Source organism: Cebus imitator, unplaced genomic scaffold, assembly GCF_001604975.1.
Source record: "Cebus imitator isolate Cc_AM_T3 unplaced genomic scaffold, Cebus_imitator-1.0 Scaffold263, whole genome shotgun sequence".
Lineage (NCBI taxonomy): Eukaryota > Metazoa > Chordata > Mammalia > Primates > Cebidae > Cebus > Cebus imitator.
Genome location: NW_016107578.1, coordinates 3,026,653 through 3,044,733, shown reverse-complemented (window position 1 = coordinate 3,044,733; position 18,081 = coordinate 3,026,653). Strand labels below are relative to the sequence as shown.

At 52.7% G+C, this 18,081-nt stretch overlaps 1 protein-coding gene across 8 annotated transcripts in view; it reads right to left on the bottom strand.

The window, feature by feature from the left end:
- Positions 1 to 2,239: 2,239 nt before the first annotated feature.
- Positions 2,240 to 18,081, bottom strand: part of PEX11G (peroxisomal biogenesis factor 11 gamma) — a 21,934-nt gene continuing 6,092 nt past the window's right edge. For 4 of the 8 annotated variants that reach the window (XM_037728381.1, XM_017500192.2, XM_017500191.2 and 1 more), the window contains exons 2-7: positions 13,518 to 13,663; positions 10,838 to 10,884; positions 10,050 to 10,238; positions 7,339 to 7,517; positions 4,921 to 4,983; positions 3,573 to 4,104 (exon numbers count right to left, since the gene is read on the bottom strand). In XM_037728381.1, coding sequence (XP_037584309.1) covers positions 3,870 to 4,104; positions 4,921 to 4,983; positions 7,339 to 7,517; positions 10,050 to 10,238; positions 10,838 to 10,864 — 693 coding nt within the window. In that variant the 5' untranslated portion in view covers positions 10,865 to 10,884; positions 13,518 to 13,663 and the 3' untranslated portion in view covers positions 3,573 to 3,869. Of the gene's footprint in view, positions 4,105 to 4,920; positions 4,984 to 7,338; positions 7,518 to 10,049; positions 10,239 to 10,837; positions 10,885 to 13,122; positions 13,237 to 13,517; positions 13,664 to 18,081 lie in introns of those variants that run through there. The other 4 variants (XM_017500188.2, XM_017500189.2, XM_017500190.2 and 1 more) reach the window with 4 other exon arrangements.

Here is an 18,081-nt window from a genome sequence, read left to right as displayed (position 1 = left end):
TTTTTTTGAGATGGAGTCTCGCTCTGTCACCCAGGCTAGAGAGCAGTGGCATGATCTCTGCTCACTGCAACCTCTGCCTCCTGGATTCAAGCACTTCTCCTGCCCCAGCCTCCCAAGTAGCTAGGATTACAGGCGCGTGCCACCATCCCCTGCTAATCTTTGTATTTTTTCAGTAGACACAGGGTTTCACTACGTTGGTCAGGCTGGTCTTGAACTCCTGACCTCATGTGATCTGCCCGCCTCAGCCTCCCAAAGTGCTGGGATTACAGGCGCAGGCAGGAGTTGGGCATGGAGGTGCCTCTGTAGGTCCTGCCCACCACGTACACTTGAGGCTTTCGTGGAGCCTCCACAGCCCAGCTTTGCTGATCCTTTTGCTTTTAATCCAGAATAACCCCCAAGACTATAACTTTCAGTTCCTCTATCTGGTGTGAGAGGCAGCTTAGCTGTGGGTGTTCAGTCATTTCCATCTGGTCTGAGTACCAGTCCAGTGAGGCAGGGACACTGCCATTTCAACAGAGGGTTTCCCGTCACCAGGTGACTAGGTATAAAGTCGATCACTGGATCACCAGGAAGTGCAAACGGGACTCTCAGGCAGCACTGTCCACCAGAAAGATGATGCAAGCCACGTGTGGAATTTTTCACTGGTAGTAGCCATACTAAAAAAGTAAAAGGAGGGTAGGTGCCGCGGCTCATACCTGTCATCCCAGCACTTTAGGGAGGCTGAGGCAGGAGGATGGCTTGAGCCCAGGAGTTCAAGACCAGCCTGTGCAACATAGTGAAACCCCTTCCCCACAAAAAAAAAAAAAGTTAGCCAGGTATGGTGGTGTGCACCTGTAGTCCCAGCTACACAAGAGGCCGAGGCAGGAAGATTGCTTGAGCCCAGGGGTTTGAGGTTGTAGGCAGCTATGATCGTGTCACTGCACTGCAGCCTGGGCAACATGGTGAGACTCTGTCTCTAAGGGGTAAAAAAAAAAAAGGGAAATTTGGGGGATTAAAAAAAGAAATGAATTTTTAAAAAGAAAGAAAAGAAAAAGATGAAAATAATTTACTATTTTTTTATTATTATTATTATTTTGAGATGGAGTCTTGCTCTGCTGCCCAGGCTGGAGTGCAGTGGTGTCATCTTGGCTCACTGCAACCCCGGCCTCCCAAGTTCAAGCAATTCTCCTGCCTCAGCCTCCTGAGTATAGCTGGAATCACAGGCCCCCGCCATCATGCCCAGCTAATTTTTGTATTTTTGTAGAGACAGGATTTCACCATGCTGGCCAGGCTGGTTCTTGAACTCCTGACCTCAGGTAATCCTCCTGTCTCAGCCTCCCAGAGTGCTGGGATTAAAGGTATGAACCACCACGCCCAACCCATTTTTTTTTCCATTGTGGTCAAATTCACACAATGCAAAACTGGCCAGTAGCTATTCTCCTGATGGTGGACATTGGGGTTTTCTCTCTCCCTCATTCTTCCAACTCTCTGATTTGCTGAAGCGCATAGTGGTGTTGGGACCCTCATCACAGGTGAGCATACGCTGGCCCGCACACATTCCACTGTCCACTTGACCCACAGAGCACCCTCCACCCTGACACCAGCCATCCCCTGACCTCTGCCTAGCTGACCCCTCCCCTGGGATGCCCCCAGCCTTCCTCAGTATACCTTATGGGCCCTGGGGACTTGGGGCACTCTAAAATGAGATCTTTTGCAAAGAGGGCTTGTAGTAACTGGGCACTGGCTTACACCTGTAATCCCAGCACTTTGGGAGGCCAAGACAGGTGACTTGAGCCCAGGGGTTCGAGACCAGCCTGGCCAACATGGTGAAACCCTGTCTCCAGTAAAAATACAAAATTAGCCGGGTGTGGTGGCAGGTGCCTGTAATCCCAGCCATTCAGGAGGCTGACGCAGGCGAATAACTTGAACCCGGGAGGCAGAGGTTGCAATGAGCTGAGATTGCACCATTACACTCCAGCCTGGGCAACAGCAAAATTCCCTCTCAAAAAAGAGGACCTGTAGTCCTTAAGGGTCTCAGAGGGGTCTGTTCCCAGCCCCTGAAAGGTTGAGAACCACTGAACCAGAATGAGCAACTATGTAGAGACAGGGCAGTGGTCACCAAGCCTGGGGGCTGGGGGGAGGTAACACCTGAGGGGTGAGATGGTTTCTCTTTGGGCTGATGGAAATGTTCTCAGGTTGACTGTGGCACTGCTTGTATGACTGTGAGTATTTTAAAAGCCACCGAACTGTCCCCCTTCCATGGATAAATTGTATGATACGTGAATTATATTTCAGTAAAACTGTTTAAAACATACACACACACGCAAAGAGCCACTGGACCAGCTCAGAGAGTGGGAGAGTGGCCTCCCTTTCTGGAAACATCCATCCTGTCTGCTCCATGCCTGGACTCCACGGTCAGTATCCAAGGCCTTCCCAGTCCAGGCTCCATCCCTGAAGGTGGCTTGCTTTTCCTCCTGGCACCTGTCATCAGGTGGTCACGTGGCTTCCCCATACGGAGGCGCCACTCCAAGGGCCCCACAGGTATGAGCTGGAGGTAATTGAGTCTCCAGTAGGTAATGTGATGCCCTAATCATGCGGGTGCCACTAGGAGCTGAGAAGGAGGCCCTGGCTGAAGGCCGGGACGGGCCTGCACCCCCACAAGGGAGAGAAGGGGGAAACCCACCAAGCCTGGCCCACTCATGAGTCCTGGACAGGAGCCCCCACAGATGAGGTCTCCTGCACCTGTGACCCTGAGCAGTCCCCAGCTTGCCAGCTGCTCATAGCTACCCAGTGTCTTCCCTGTAAAAACAAAGCACAGATGTACTCCGGGAGGCCGAGGCAGGCACATCACCTGAGGCCAGGAATTCAAGACCAGCCTGGGCAATATGGCGAGACCCTGTCTCTACAAAAAAAAAATGTTAATTATCTGGGCATGATGATAAATGCCTGCAGTTCCTGCTTTGTGGGAGGCTAAGGTAGGAGGATCCCTTGAGCCCAGCAGTTCGAGGCTGCAGTGAAGCTGTGATTGTACCACTGCACTCCAGCCTGGGTGAGATCTGGTGTCAAAAAGATTAAAAAGCAGTGCAATTGATACCACATGAGGCCGAAGGACACACACACTGCCTGTTGTGTTCCTGGGCCATGCTGTGCCCCAGCGCCTGCCAGAGACTAAGAGGTGCCCTCGTCCCATCCCACCACACGCTGGCTGAGGTGGGAATCCCAAGTGTCTTCAGCAATGCCAGTGTGTGTTGCTCAGTCTCAGCCTGGAGCCCTGAAAATGCTCCAGGTCTGCAGCACAGTGGTGTGAGGCCACACCCTAAGGTGGCCTGACAGGAGGTGGCACCTCTGGCCCGTGTGCCCAGACTGTGGGGAGTAGAGAACAGCCCTCTATGGCTCAAGGCCACTTGGGGTCTGTGGGCAACACTTGCTCAGAGATGGAGGGGACCCACCAGGCCAAGAGCGTTCCTGAAGTCAGGCTGGGGAAGCGTGGTTTCCAACTGTGGCTCCGTCCTGTGGAGGGTAAGGGGCCAGGAGCCACCAGTGTAATATCCTTCACCCCTTGGCCAGGCAGCAGCACCACAACATTTAACTGATTTCCATTCCAGCTTCCCAAGGCACGACGGGCTTCCTCCGGTTCACCTTTATTTGGATATAAGACTCCAGGTGGTGGGTGGGAGGTGCTGCTGAAGCCTTCCATGGCTGAAAACTGTCCAGCTCGGTAGCCCTGGGCTGGGGCCTGGGGGGGACCTTGAATCAGTCCTTCGTCCCACCCTGCCCATGAGTTTAGACACAGGCAGCCGTAGAGCCCCAGCCCCTGCCCTGGCGTCTTCTGCTTTGCAGAGAGGGGCCCTCTGTGGGCTCTAGTGTGTCCCTGTGCTCCTCAGGCAGTGTCAGGGGGTGGCAGCCTCGGCCTGGCCACCAGCCCGGACCGCCTGGTATATGCTGAGGAGTGAGGAGATGGTGCCCATGAGGCCCACCAGCCACAGCGGGAAGCGGCCAGCCCACAGCACACCCCGGGGCAGCCAGTGCACGGCGTTGGCCAGGTCAGCCAGGTTGCTGAGAAGCGACAGCATCTCCGACTGCATCTGCGCCTCCACGGCCCTCCGCTTGCCCCGGGCCAGTGGGCTGTGGGCAGAGAGGAGCAGCTCACACTCATGCTCACACCTGCCCGCCTCCCCTTCCCAAGCCCCCATATGCCCTGTGTGGCCCGGGCAGCCCTGAGCCTCTGGCAGGGAAGTGAGTGGCCACAGCCCCTGCCTGCCAGTGGGAGGAGCTGGCAGGGCCGAGGTGGCCTCCCCGACCCTCCACAGGGACTGACTGAGTCCCCATCACCACCTCCCAAACCAAGCATCAACAGGGCAGGGACCTGGGTCCCAGTCCTTAAATCCACACCTCAGTCCTCTTCCTGAACACCCGGAGATGGGGGTCCCTTGTAAAAACAAAAAGCACAAATGCACTTTGGGAGGTGTGGAGGGACAGGGGAACCCCAGGAGCAATAAATACAAAATCAGCTGGGCATGATGGCACATGCTTGTAATCCCAGCTACTCAGGAAGCTGAGGCAGGAGGATCAGTTGAGACCGGAAGGCGGAGGTTGCAGTGAGCTGAGATCGCACCACTGTGCTCCAGCCTGGGCAACAGAGCAAGACCCTGTCTCGAAAAAGAAAAAGCAACGGTGACAATGGCCATAACCCTCAGGAAATTGACCATTCTCTCCAGCTGGTGGCGCAGTCATGAAGGCTCAGCCCTGGAGTTCTCGCTCAAGCAAGCCTCAGTTTCCCCATCTGTAAAAGGTACCACCACCCACTGGAGGCTGAGGTGAGACCCCCATGACCTGTGAACAACAGACCTCAGTACAGGCCTGCACAGGGGTAGCTCTGAGCCAGGATCCCACACCTGATGAGGGAGTGGGCCTTCCTGCTGGGTGACCGCAGGCTCCTACCTGGTGAAGGGCGCTGTGGGGCTCCGCAGCCTCTGTCTCAGCTTCAGCAGCACCCACAGGGACCTGCAGCACCAGAGCCGGAGGGAGGATGCCCCCGGGGAGCAGGAGGGTTAGCTCCACAATGCTGGCCCCGGACATACAGTCTGGGACAGGGGCATCCCCTTACAGTCTGGGACAAGGGCCACATCTCGGATAAGTGGCCTGCCCTCTCCCTGCCCCCTCAGTCCCGTGCCCTCCGGGCTGTGCCTCAGGTTCCCTGGGACTCATCCCTAACATAGCCCTGTCCTGCCGGGGACATCTGCATCACATTCAGGAACATCCTGCGCTTCTGACACGGCCATCCAGGGCCCGGCCCAGCCTCTGCAAACCACTGGCAAGTGCTCAAAGGAACATCAAGCCCTATGAGGTGTTCACAGCCCGGCACGGAGTCCTAGACAGAAGAGGATGCCAAGGGGCCTGCAGTTGGACAGGACTGGGGACGTTGTTTCCCCTCTGGGCCTTGGCTGCCTGGTCTGCTCTGTGTGGAAAGGCCCAGATCAGTGCCATGCCAGCACCCCTGCACACATACCCTGGACACTGGCTAGACCTATGTGGATGACCCCTTGCGCCCCAAGGCTGCCATCTGCAGGCTGAGGAAGGGGCTACCTGGTGGGCAGCCTCTGTGCTCCCAGGGGACTCTGCGGCCATGCATTGCACCTACCCGGCCCACTCTACCAGGCACCTGCACTCTCCAGCCTCTGCCATGGGGTGTGCTGGGTTGTGACTGTGACCTCCTGACCAGAATGGCCAGAGCCTGGTCACATCTCCGGCCACCCTGTACCCAGGGTGCAAGACACAGGATAGTGCCAGTGGTACAGCAGATGGGTACCTCCTGGGGGACAGGGGCAAAACACTGATTCCTGGCCTCCCCAGACCCAGAGAATCAGAAGCTTGACTGGGCGCAGTGGCTCACATCTGTAATCCTGGCACTTTGGAAGGCCAGGGCAGGCAGATCACCTGAGGTCAAGAGTTCAAGACCAACCTAGCCAACATGGTGAAACCCCATCTCTACTAAAAATACAAAACTTAGCTGGGCATGGCAGCAGATGCCTTTAATCCCAGCTATTCAGGAGGCTGAGGCAGGAGAATCGCTTGAACCCGGAAGGCAGAGGTTACAGTCAGCTGAGATTGCACCACTGCATTCCAGCCTGGGTGACAGAGGAAGACTGTCTCAAGAAAGAGAATCTGAAGCCCTGGGCACCAGAACCTTACATCTCCATTTAGCAACCTCCCAGCTGATGCTCTGGCAGCCCTGGGCCTTAGGACAGATGTCTGGTCGTGATAAGGGCACAGGGAATGCTCCCACTCATTCCCCGTGCTCACCCCAAACTAGAGAAATGATGGGAAACCACGTGCCCTAAACAAGAATGCTGTAGCAGGCAGAGCACAGCTTTGACGGGCATGGAATTCCATTTGATACTGCAAGTGTGGACACGTGTCAATGCCCAAACCCGTAGGATGCCCAGAACCAAGCGTGAACCGTAATGGAGCTATGCACTGAGGTGACGATGGGTCCATGGAGAGTCATCAGTTATAACCAGTGCACCATGGGGATGATGCCAGAAGTGGGGGAGGCCGTGCGTGTGGGGATGGGGTATATGGGGACTCTGCATGTTGCCCAGGCTGGAGTGCAGTGGCGTGATCTTGGCTCACTGCAACCTTCACCTCCCCAGATTCAAGCAATCCTCCTGCCTCAGTCAGTTTGTGCCACCAAGCCTGGCTACTTTTTGTATTTTTAGTAGCGACAGGGTTTCGCCATGTTGGCTAAGCTGTTCTCAAACTCTTGGGCTCAAGTGATCTGCCGGCCTTGGCCTCCCAAAGTGCTGGGATTACAGGCGTGAGCCACCACACCAGACCTATGCGCTAAGGATCTTAAGAAGTATTACCCTGGATCATCCAGGTGGTCAGGATGTCATCACAAGGTCCTTATAGGAGGGAGGAAGGAGAATGAGAATCAGGGAAGGAGGTGTGACCCTGAGAGGCATGGCCCAGAGGTCATGCTTGGAAGAGGAAGGAAGGTGCCATGAATCAAGGAATGCAGGTGGCCTCTAGAAGCTGGAAAATCCAAGACCTCCCCTGGGGCCTCCAGAAGGCACCAGCCTCTGCTGACACTAGCCCAGGAGGGTTCCGACTGCTACCTTCAGAATCCTAAGATAGTAAGTTTCTCTTGCTCAGCACTACAGTGATGGTAAATCGTTCCGGCAGTTATTCCAAAAAAATACACCAACAAAAGGAAGAAACAACAAAAACTCCAAGGAAAACTCTAAGAGGCAAGGATCCCTCAGTCTGAAGCCAGCGCTGTTGCTGGGGCAGCTGCCACTCTGGTAAGGAGGCCCACTCGGGGACCATGGGTGCTCCCTTCTGGCCCATGCCACTTACCTGGCAACCCCCAGAAGCAGAGAGAGGGCCCATAAGGCTGTGCTCAGCGTCCACCACCGGGAAGAGTCCATGTGGAGGACCCGGGTATCAGCCGCCCAGGCGACGTGCTCACAGGGGTAGTAGAGCTGGTCAGCCAGGTTCCCTAGGACGGACACCAAGCGGACAAAGGCATCCTCCTCCTGTAGGACCAGGAGCAGAGGGGTCCTGGAGTCAGACTTACCCACTGCCCATTTTAACACTGTAGCCATGCCAGGTAGCACTGAGCTGTTTCCTGACTCCGGGCCCTGGGCAGCATCCCGGGCCAGCAGGCTGTCTGTGGCCCGCCCGCAGGAGAAAGGCTCTGGGGCTGGGGTCCCCACACAGGCCTGATTCCTGCATCTCGGCAGCACGGTGTTCAGTGCCCCTTGGAGGGAAGGGTCTCAACTCAGCTGTGCAGTGCAGTCCTCTGCGGAGCTTCCAAAACCCCATGCCTGATGCCAGCCATGAGGATTCTGTGTCACTCAGCCTGGGGCAGGCCCCAGCACCGGGAATTCTCACGTTCCCAGGCGATTCCCATGTTCGGCCAAGTTGGGAACCCTGCATCAGAGCCTTCCTCCCCAAAGGCTTTCAGTTCCTGCATGGGCGAGGACCTCTGATGCCAGACTAGGCAGGGAACACGAGAGGTGGCTCACAGGGAACCCTGAGCAGGCTGAGATGGCAGAGTGGGCCAGCGCACGCCCAGTGCTGACCACAAGACAGGCACAGAGCTGAAAGGCTCGCATCGCCTCCCTCAACCCCAAGCGAGTTACCGTCCTATGATACAGATGGCCACACGTAGGCTCTCAGGGAAAGTCACCGGCCCCAGTTCTGGCAGGGATGGTCCTCCAGACCCTCGAATTGCAATGCACATGCAGGCTCTCGGTCCTGGACGGTACCCATACCCTCTGCCCCAAATTCTTAACGACCGCCTAGAGCCAGGGAGGCAGGACCAGTAGAGGCTGTAGGTGCACAGCGCTGAGGCCTGGTTTCTGGGACTGGAGCTCCGCTGCCGACTGGGGACCCTGCCCCTCAGAACCCCGCCCCCTCTACCCTTACTGTCCTTGTTGCCTGCCACACCCTTCCCCTCCTCTAGACTTCCCAGGAAGCTCCTCCCCACCCCACCACTGATCCTGATGCTGCTTCCTTCTGATTCCTCTTCTTTCTGGCCAGTCATGATCCTGCCTGCCTCCGGGCTCCGAACCTCACTCCAGCTTCCCTCATCTGCATGGCACATTTCCCACCTCGCTGAGGATAGCAGACTCGGCCCCAGTGTGCTCATTCCACCCAGGTTTCCTGAGAAGCAGAGGATCCAGGCTAGACTCTGGTGAGGGGCAGAGGCTCAACAGGGCAGGGAGGGACACAGACATATAAACCCAGAACCCAACAAAAGGGGCTTTTGTTCTGGCCAAGGGATACTCAAGGTGTAGGGGCCCCCACCCCTTGCTTGAGGGCTCTTCCACCAAGGGGATAGAGGAGGGAGGAGTCTCCGGGAGTCACCAGACATGGAGGAGGAGGATGCCATAGGTGGCAAAACAGGAAGGCGGCCAAGAGCAACCCTCGTGATGTGGGATGATCAGGCCAAGGATGTGGCGCTGAATGGGGTAGGGCTGGGGGTTCGGGGTGGGGAGCATCTGAATAGCAACTGCCTCAGAGGAGTGATCCCTGGGAGGACTGAGAGAACAGACAGAGTAGCCCAGGGAGTGGCATGATGCTGAGAGGCTGGCCCATGCAGCCTCTGAGATCATCCCTTGGGGGGAAAGATGGCCCTCTAGCTAGGCTGACATGCTTGGGGGACGCCGCAGGGACAAGGCTACTCTCTGCAGCACTGTTGCAATAGCAGAACCTTAGAAATCATGCCCCTGTGTGTCAACCGGAGACAGGTTAAATAAATCAGGATCTGCCAAGCAGAGCACTGTGTGGTCCTGAGAAAGGAGCTCTTTTTTAGACTGGTAAGAAATGATCGCCTGGTTCAGTGGCTCACACCTGTAATCCCAGCACTTTGGGGGCCGAGGCAGGTGGATCACTTGAGGTCAGGAGTTCGAGACCAGCCTGGCCAACATGGCTAAACCTTGTCTCTACTAAAAATACAAAAATTAGCCTGGCGTGGTGGGGGCTGCCTGTATTCCCAGCTACATGAGGGGCTGAAGCAAGAGAATCACTTGTACCCCAGAGGTGGCGGTTGCAGTCAGCTGAGATCATGCCATTGCACTCCAGCCTAAGTCACAGAGTGACACATTGTCTCCAAAAAAAGAAGCTGACCACAGTGGCTGCCTCTATGGGGAAAAACTGGAGGCCTGGAAGATCAGGAAGGAGGGAGGTTTTTTAAAATTATATCCCCCTTTGGAACGTGTGAACATGTTTGCTATTTTTAAAAATTTTAAATCAAAACGAGGACATCTGATCCTCTCAAAGAAGAAAGTGAAATTACAAAAAGTAATGAACTACCCACGCAGGGAGCGTTTTGGGACAAGACTCTAAAACGTTCACAGTGGCTCATGCCTGTAATCCCAGCACTCAGGGAGGCTAAGGCAGGAGGACCACTTGAGCCCAGGAGTTCGAGGCTGCAGCGAACTATGATCACTCCACTGCACTCCAGCCTGGACAAGAAAGCAAGACCCTGTCTCTAAAAAAATTTTTTTAAATGTCCACTGAGGTCTGCACCCCACTCCCTACAGCCCCACAAACCCTGTTACCTGTGCCCCCAGGCCGTACTGCTTAGTGTAGACAAACATGGCCAGGTCATCAAACAGTCGCAAGATGGTCCTGCAGTGGCTGAGCTGGGTGGACACCACCAAGAGACGTGTCCCCACTTCGGACCTGGCGGGACATTGTTCCACCAGGACTCCACCAACCAGCTGGCAGCAGTACCCCAGTACTCGGATCTGTGGGAAACCAGAAGCAGTCAGCATGCCCCTCCTGCTCAGCAGACCTGAGCTGCATCACCCCCCACCTGGCCCTGGGACCCCATGGATTAAGAGTGTGGAAGATTCTTTTGTTGTTGTTGTTTTTTTTTGAGACAGTCTCGATCTATCACCCAGGCTGGAGTGCAGTGGCATGATCTGAGCTCCCTGCAGCCCCTCCACCTCCTGTGTTCAAGCGATTCTTGTGCCTCAGCCTCTCAAGTGGCTGGGATTACAGGAGGGTGCCACACGCCAGGCTAATTTTTGTATTTTTAGTAGACACAGGGTTTTGCCATGTTGGCCAGGCTGGTCTAGAACTCATGACCTCAAGAGATCCACCCGCCTTGGCCTCCCAAAGTGCTGGGATTACAGGCGTAAGCCACCGCGCCCAGCTCACCAAACTTTTTTAAAAATTAACAGGGCATCATGGCTATTTGGGAGGCTGATGCTGGAGGATCACTTGAACCCAGGAGCTCCAGACTGTAGCAAGCTATAATCTCACTACTGTGCTCCAGCCTGAGCAACAGAGTGAGTCCCTGTCTCAAAAAAAAAAAAAAAAAGCTGAAAGTTTAAAAACATCCTTGTAGGTGGGACAAATGAAGAAACATGACATCACTGTCCGAAGACACTGTGGGGAACAGAGTGCCTGCTCATGTAATTGAAGGGCTCAGACTTTGGGGACAGATGTGACAGGAACAAAGAAAACAAAACTTCTTACTTCCCACCTCCCAGGTCCTTCTTTTCCCAGGTGGCAGGAAGCTGCAGCTAAAGTGTATATTTACATCTACCTGCCTGGACCAAAGCCTTTGGCTGTGCTGGCCACTGGGCACAGGTGATCAGCCCTCAACCCAATGAACCCTCAATCCAATGAACAACAGGATAATTTGCTTGAATTACTTTAGAGAGAAAGAACCCACTCAGTAGGTGATTTGGAGCCATGTGAACTAGGTCATCTCCACACTATATATATATATACATACATACATATTATGTTTGGAGACAGAGTCTTGTCCAGGCTGGAGTGCAAGGGCATGATCTCAGCTCACTGCTTTGCCTCCCAGGTTCAAGCAATTCTCATGCCTCAGCCTCCTGAGTAGCTGGGACTACAGGCTCGCGCCACCATGCCCAACTGATTTTTTGTATTTTAGTAGAGACGGGGTTTCACCACATTACCCAGGCTGGTCTCAAACACCTGAGCTCAGGCAATCCACCCACCTTAGCCTCCCAAAGTGCTAGGATCATATGCGTGAGCCACCACACCCGGCCTCCCTTATATCTTTAGTTTACTTGCTTTTCAGAAATTGCTTGTTCCTTTATTATTTTTACTTATTATTTTTACTTGTAATTCCTTTCCAGCCCTGTTATAATGGCAAAACGCTGCAATTTGAATGTCCAACTCGGAGGGGATTTGTTAAACCCCCCCCAGTCATAGGAGATTTGAATGGAATCTAAATGCCTAGCCCCCAGTACACTCCCTGGTACAACCTAAATGTCTATCTATAAGAGACTGGTGGGGACAAGCTAAGAGTCCAAACTCAGAGGCATGGATGGTATAACCTAAATGCCCAATCATATGAGACTTGATTGGAACTTAAAACTGTTCAGCCAGCCAGGCGTGGCAGCTCATGCCTGTAATCCCAGCACTTTGGGATGCCGAGGCAGGTGGACCACCCGAGGTCAGGAGTTCAAGACCAGCCTGGCCCACATGATAAAACCCCATCTCTACTACAAATATAAAAATTAGCCAGGCATGGTGTGAGGCACCTGTAATCCAAGCCACTCGGGAGTCTAAGGCAGGAGAATCACTTGAGCCCGGGAGGCGGCGGTTGCAATGAGCCAAGATCACACCATTATTGCACTCCAGCCTGGGGGACAAGAGCGAGAGTTCATCTCAAAAAAAAAAAACTGTCCAGCCATAGGAAAAGCCTGACAATATCCTAAATCCCCACATGAGATTGTTTGGGACAACCCAGGGACCAACTACAGTGGCCTGGTCAGATCCTAAATGTCCAAACATGGGAATCGGAATCTGGCTGGTATGTAAGTATCCAGCCAGGCTGAGTTGGCAGAAACGATCTGCCATGACCAACTACAAGGGATTTTGTTGGAACCCATCACTGCTCAGGCATGGCAGGGCATGGCAATGGTGGGTTCTTTGGTCTAGGTTGGCTGAAACAACCTAAATGCCCAACTATAGGGGATCTGGTTGGAAATGAATGTCCAGCCACTGGGGGGCCCTGCAACATCCCAGATCCCAACATGAGATTGTTCAGGATGACGCAGGGACTGACTTCAGTGGCCTTGTCAGATCCAAAACGTCCAAACACGGGAATCTGGCCAGTGTGTCAATGTCTAGCCAGGTTGGGTTGGCAGAAACGATCTAAGTGTCCAACGCTAGTGGAGCACGGTGGTTCATGCCAGTAATCCCAGCACTTTGGGAGGCCAAGGCGGGCAGATCACGAGGTCAGGAGATGGAGACCATCCTGGCTAACATGGTGAAACCCCGTCTCTACTAAAAATACAAAAAATTATTTTTAAAAATTAGTCGGGCATGGTGCCACCCGCCTGCAGTCCTAGGGAGGCTGGGGCAGAAGAATCGCTGGAACCCGGAAGGCGGAGGTTGCAGTGAGCTGACATCGCGCCATTGCACTCCAGCATGCGCTACAGGGCGAGACTCTGTCTCAATCAATCAATCAATCAATCAATCAATGTCCAACGCTAGGGCACAGCGTTTGAGCCTAGCACGGAGGGGGCCACTGCGACGGGGTATTCTGGGCGACCCCGTCCCTTCTCTGGCCTCAGTTACCCCGTCTCTGAGCTTGAACCAAGCTCTAGGACCTTCGGCCCCAGTCAGCCCCTGCCTCACCAGGCGGTCTCGGCCCCTGTACGACTCCAGCGCCGACGCCAGGCCGCTCAGCGACGCCATGGCAACTTCGTGACGACACCGCGCCGCGCCAGGGGGCGGGGCCAGGCCGGGGTCCTGGGAGCGCCCCGGAAGCCCTTGAGCGCTCTGCGCAGGCGCGGCTGCGGGCCTTTGTCCCACGGAGTGGCCTATTGTCCGCTGCAGGAGAGGGACAGAGTTTGCAGAGGTGGGGCCGACACAGGTGTGCTCTCCAGGCCTGCAGACCCTGCATGATCCTCGGAGCTTGCTGCATTCTGCCCCACGGCGGCTTGGCCAACTACCCACGCACAAAAAAAGATACTTCTAAGTTTAACCAACTACCCACACACTCAAAAAATATTCCAAGCAAAACCACTAACCTGCTGGCAATGGTGCAAGGAGAGATTTTCCTGTTTAATTTTTGTACTTCACCTTTTCTGCACTGTCTGCTGGCCTGTAGAGAGCATGAATGACTGCTGTGGTATCACAAGGCATCTTTCGACGTTAAGGAAATGCATAAATGGTTCTAGAATAGAAAAGAATCGTAACTAGACTTGCTCCAGAAAGGGTAACCGGGGTAATGGGGAAAATATTACATTTTCACCTTTATGCCATTTTGTAGCTGTTAAATTTTGTGCAATGTGCATGTATCATCTCATCCAAAAAAAAAAGTCAAATACCACTTGTCATCCGTTTTTGTCTATTATTGGAGTGAAATTCGAACAAGATGAAATTAACCATTTAAAAATGCAAAATTCTTGGCCGGGCGCCATGGCTCACGCCTGTAATCCCAGCACTTTGGGAGGCCGAGGTGGGTGGATCATCTGAGGTCAGGAGTTCCAGAGGAACCTGGCCAACATGGCGAAACCCCGTCTCTACAAAAATAATTTTAAAAATTTGCCAGGCATGATGGCGGGCGCCTGTAATCCCAGCTATTCGGGAGGCTGAGGCAGGAGAATCACTTGAACGGGAGGCGGAGGTTGCAGTGAATGGAGATCGTGCCCTTGCACTCCAGCCTGGACGGCAGAGCCAGACTCCCATCTCAAAAAATAAAATAAAAAATAAAAATGCGCAATTCAATGGCATTTAGTACATGCACATGTTGTACAACCAACACCCCTTGCTAGTTTCGAACTATTGTTATCACCCGGAAAAGAGACCCCCATAGGAGACCACATATGCCTTTCCGAAATATGCGACCTTGGTATAGGATTATTTTGAGCTGAGATCAATGGAGCTGATACAGGAAGAGCTCTCTGCTCTTCCTCATTTGCCTCAAAGCAGGAACTAAATGTACAAAGTTGCCCTCCTCTCCTATCAGGAAGGACAAAGGTTGATCACCAGCGACACCTTTAGACCCTTGTCTGGAAACGTCTTTTTTTTTTTTTTTTTGAGACAGAGTCTTGCTCTGTTCCCAAAGCTAGAGTGCAGTGGTGTCATCTCTGCCCACTGCATCCTCTGCTTCCCTGGTTCAAGTGATTCTTGTGCCTCTGTCTCCCAAGTATCTCGGATCACAGGTGTGCACCGCTGTGCCCAGCTAATTTTTATATTTTGGTAGAGATGGGATTTCACCATGTTGGCCAGGCTGGTCTCGAATTCCTGACCTCGAATGATCTGCCCGCCGTGGCCTCCCAAAGTGCTGGGATTACAGGCGTGAGCCACCATACCCAGCCTCAATGTCCTTTTCCTCTGTCTTGTCACTTCTCCAAAAATGTGCTGTTCTATGTTGAAGGTGCTATATAAGCAGGAGTTATATAAGCTTTATAAACCACCTCATTTCTCCTGGCATCTCCATGTATACATAAGGCATACACATGTTAATAAATTTGTTTTCCCCTTGTTAATTTTTTTTTTTTTTTGAGACAGGGTCTCACTCTGGGAGGAACCAAATTTGCAGAGATGAGGCCAACACATGTGTGCTCTTTGGGCCTGAAGACCTAGGATGATCCTCAGAGCTTGCTACATTCTGCCGCACGGTAGCTTGACCAACTACCACAAAAAAGGGTACAGCAGCATGATCATAACTTACTGCAGCCTCGAACTCCTGGGATCAAGCAATCCTCCCACCTCAGCCTCCTGAGTAGCTGGGACCACAGGTACCCACCACCACAATTGGCTAATTTTATTTTTTATTTTTTGTAGAAATGGAGTCTCCGTGTTGTCCAGGCTGGCCTTACGCGATCCTCCTGCCTCAACCTTCCAAAGTGCTGGGATTACAGGCATGAGCCACCACACCTGCTCTTGTTAATTCTTTCATTGCAAGAGTCCATCACAGGTAAGATCTAGGAATAGAGGAAAACATATTTTTCCTCCCCTACAGCCTGCCATAAAGCAATTCCTCAAGTCCTCCCTCCTCCCAGTCCCTGGCAACCACTAATCTGCATTCTCTGCTGTCTCTCTATATTTTTACCTCTTCTTGATATCTTTTTTTTTAGACAGAGTCTCACTCTGTCGCCCAGGCTGGAATGCAGTGGCTCCATCTTAGCTCACTACAACCTCCGCCTCCCAGGTTCAAGCAATTCTCCTACTCAGCGTCCTGAATGGCTAAGAGTACAGGTGCGTGCCACCACACTGGGCTAATTTTTTTTTTTTTTTTTTTTTGAGACAGAGTTTCGCTCTTGTTGCCCTGGCTGGACTTCAATGGTGCGATCTCCGTTCACTGCAACCTCCACCTCCCAGGTTCAAGCGATTCTTCTGCCTCAGCTTCCTGAGTACCTGGGATTACAGGCATGCGCCACCACACCCCTGACTAATTTTGTATTTTTAGTAGAGACGGGGTTTCTCCATGTTGGTTGGGTTGGTCTTGAACTCCCAACCTCAGGTAATCCACCTGCCTCACCCTCCCAAAGTACTGAGATTACAGGCGTGAGCTACCGTACCCAGCCTAATTTTTGCATTTTTAGTAAAGACAGGATTTCACCATGTTGGCCAGTCTGATCTCGAACTCTTGACCTCATGGGATTCACCCACCTCACCCTCCCAAAATGCTGGGATTATAGGCACAAGCCACTATGCACGCCCTTCTTGTTATGTTGTATAAATGGAATCACACAATATGTGACCATTTGTGTTGGCCTCTTCCACCAAGCATGATGGGTTGTTTCGGTTTTTGCTTTTTGTTTTTGAGACAGGGTCTGGCTCTGTCACCAGACTGGAGTGCAGTGGTGCGTTCATAGCTCATTTCGGCCTGAAATCCTGGGCATGAGACATCCTCCTGCCTCAGCCTCCACATTGCTAGGGACTACAGGTGCACGCCACCATATCTGGCCTGTTTTTAAATTTTTCTTTTGCAGAGGTGGGGTCTCTCTATGTTCACCAGGCTGGTTTCGACCTCCTGGACTCAAGGGATCCTCCTGCCTTGGCCTCTCAAAGGTCCGGGATTACAGGCATGAGCCACCACTGAGCATGTTTGTTAAGGTTCATCTAAGTTGCAGCATGTGTCAGAATTTCATTCCACTTGCAGCTGAATGACATTGCACTGTATAGATGGATCACATTTTGTTTATCCACGCATCAGCTGATGGTCACTTGGGCTGTTTCTGCCTTTTGGGGATCGTGAATAAGAACAGCTATAAACATTTGTGAATATGTGGTTGGAGTCCCTGTATATTCATTTCCTTTGGGGCTATAGCTAGAAGTAGGATTGCTGGGTCATATGGTAACTTTATATTTAACTTTTTTTTTTTTTGAGACAAAGTCTCGCTCTTGTCCCCCCGGCTGGAGTGCAATGGCATGATTTCAACTCACCGAAACCTCCACCTCCCAGGTTCAAGTGATTCTCCTGCCTCAGCCTCCCGAGTAGCTGGGATTACAGGTGCCCGCCACCAAGCCCGGGTAATGTTTGTATTTTTGGTAGAGAGCTTTACAATGTTGGCCAGGCTGGTCTTGAACTCCTGATGTCAGGTGATCCACCCACCTCGGCCTCCCAAAGTGCTGGGATTACAAGCATGAACCACGGCGCCCGGCTGTGTTGAGCTTTTTGAGGAACTGCCCAACAGTTTCCACAGCAGCAGTACCATTTTCATACCCACCAGCATTGTACAAGGGCTCCAAATCTCCACACCCTTGCAACATCCGTTTTGATTACGATAGCCATCAGAGTGGGTGTGAAGTGCTATCCCATTGTGGTTTTCTTTTCCTTTTTCCTAATGACTAATGATATTAGCTAGTTTTTTTGTTTGCTTGTTTGATTGATTTTTTTTTTTTTTTTTTTGAGACACAGCCTCAGTGATTGCCAGGCTGGAGTGCACTGGCAATCTTGATCTAGATCAGTGATCGAGATCTCGGCTCACTGCCACATCCACCTCCCGGGTTCAAGCAATTCTCCTGCCTCAGCCTCCAAGCAGCTGGGATTACAGGCACTTGCCACCAAGCCCCACTAATTTTCGGAGTTTTTAGTAGAGACAGGCTCTCACCATGTTGGCCAGGCTGGTCTCAAACTCCTGGGCTCAAGTGATCCGCTTGCCTCAGCCTCCCTAACTGCTGGGATTACAGGCGTGAGCCACCCTGCCTGGCCTCTTTTTTTTTTCTTATTTTTTTGAGACAAGGTCTCGCTCTGCTGCCTGGCTGGAGTGCAGTGGCTTGATCATAGCACCACTACAGCCTCGAACTCCTGGGCTCAAGTGATCCTCCATCCTCAGCTTCCCATAGCACTGGGATTACAGGTGTGTACCACCACACCTGGCCCCAAGAGACTCTTTAACTCCCAAATCCAGCCAGCACCTGCCCCTGTTAAGACTTGGGTCCACTGGCTGGGCTCGGTGACTCATGCCTGTAATCCCAGCACTTTGGGAGGCTGAGGCAGGCAAATCACTTGAGGTCAGGAGTTCAAGACCAGCCTGGCCAACATGGTGAAACTCTGACTCAAAAGAAAAATGTCAGAGAGTATTTGTAAAATAGTTTCATGGGAATAGTATTAAGATGCCCCATATGAATATATTTTTA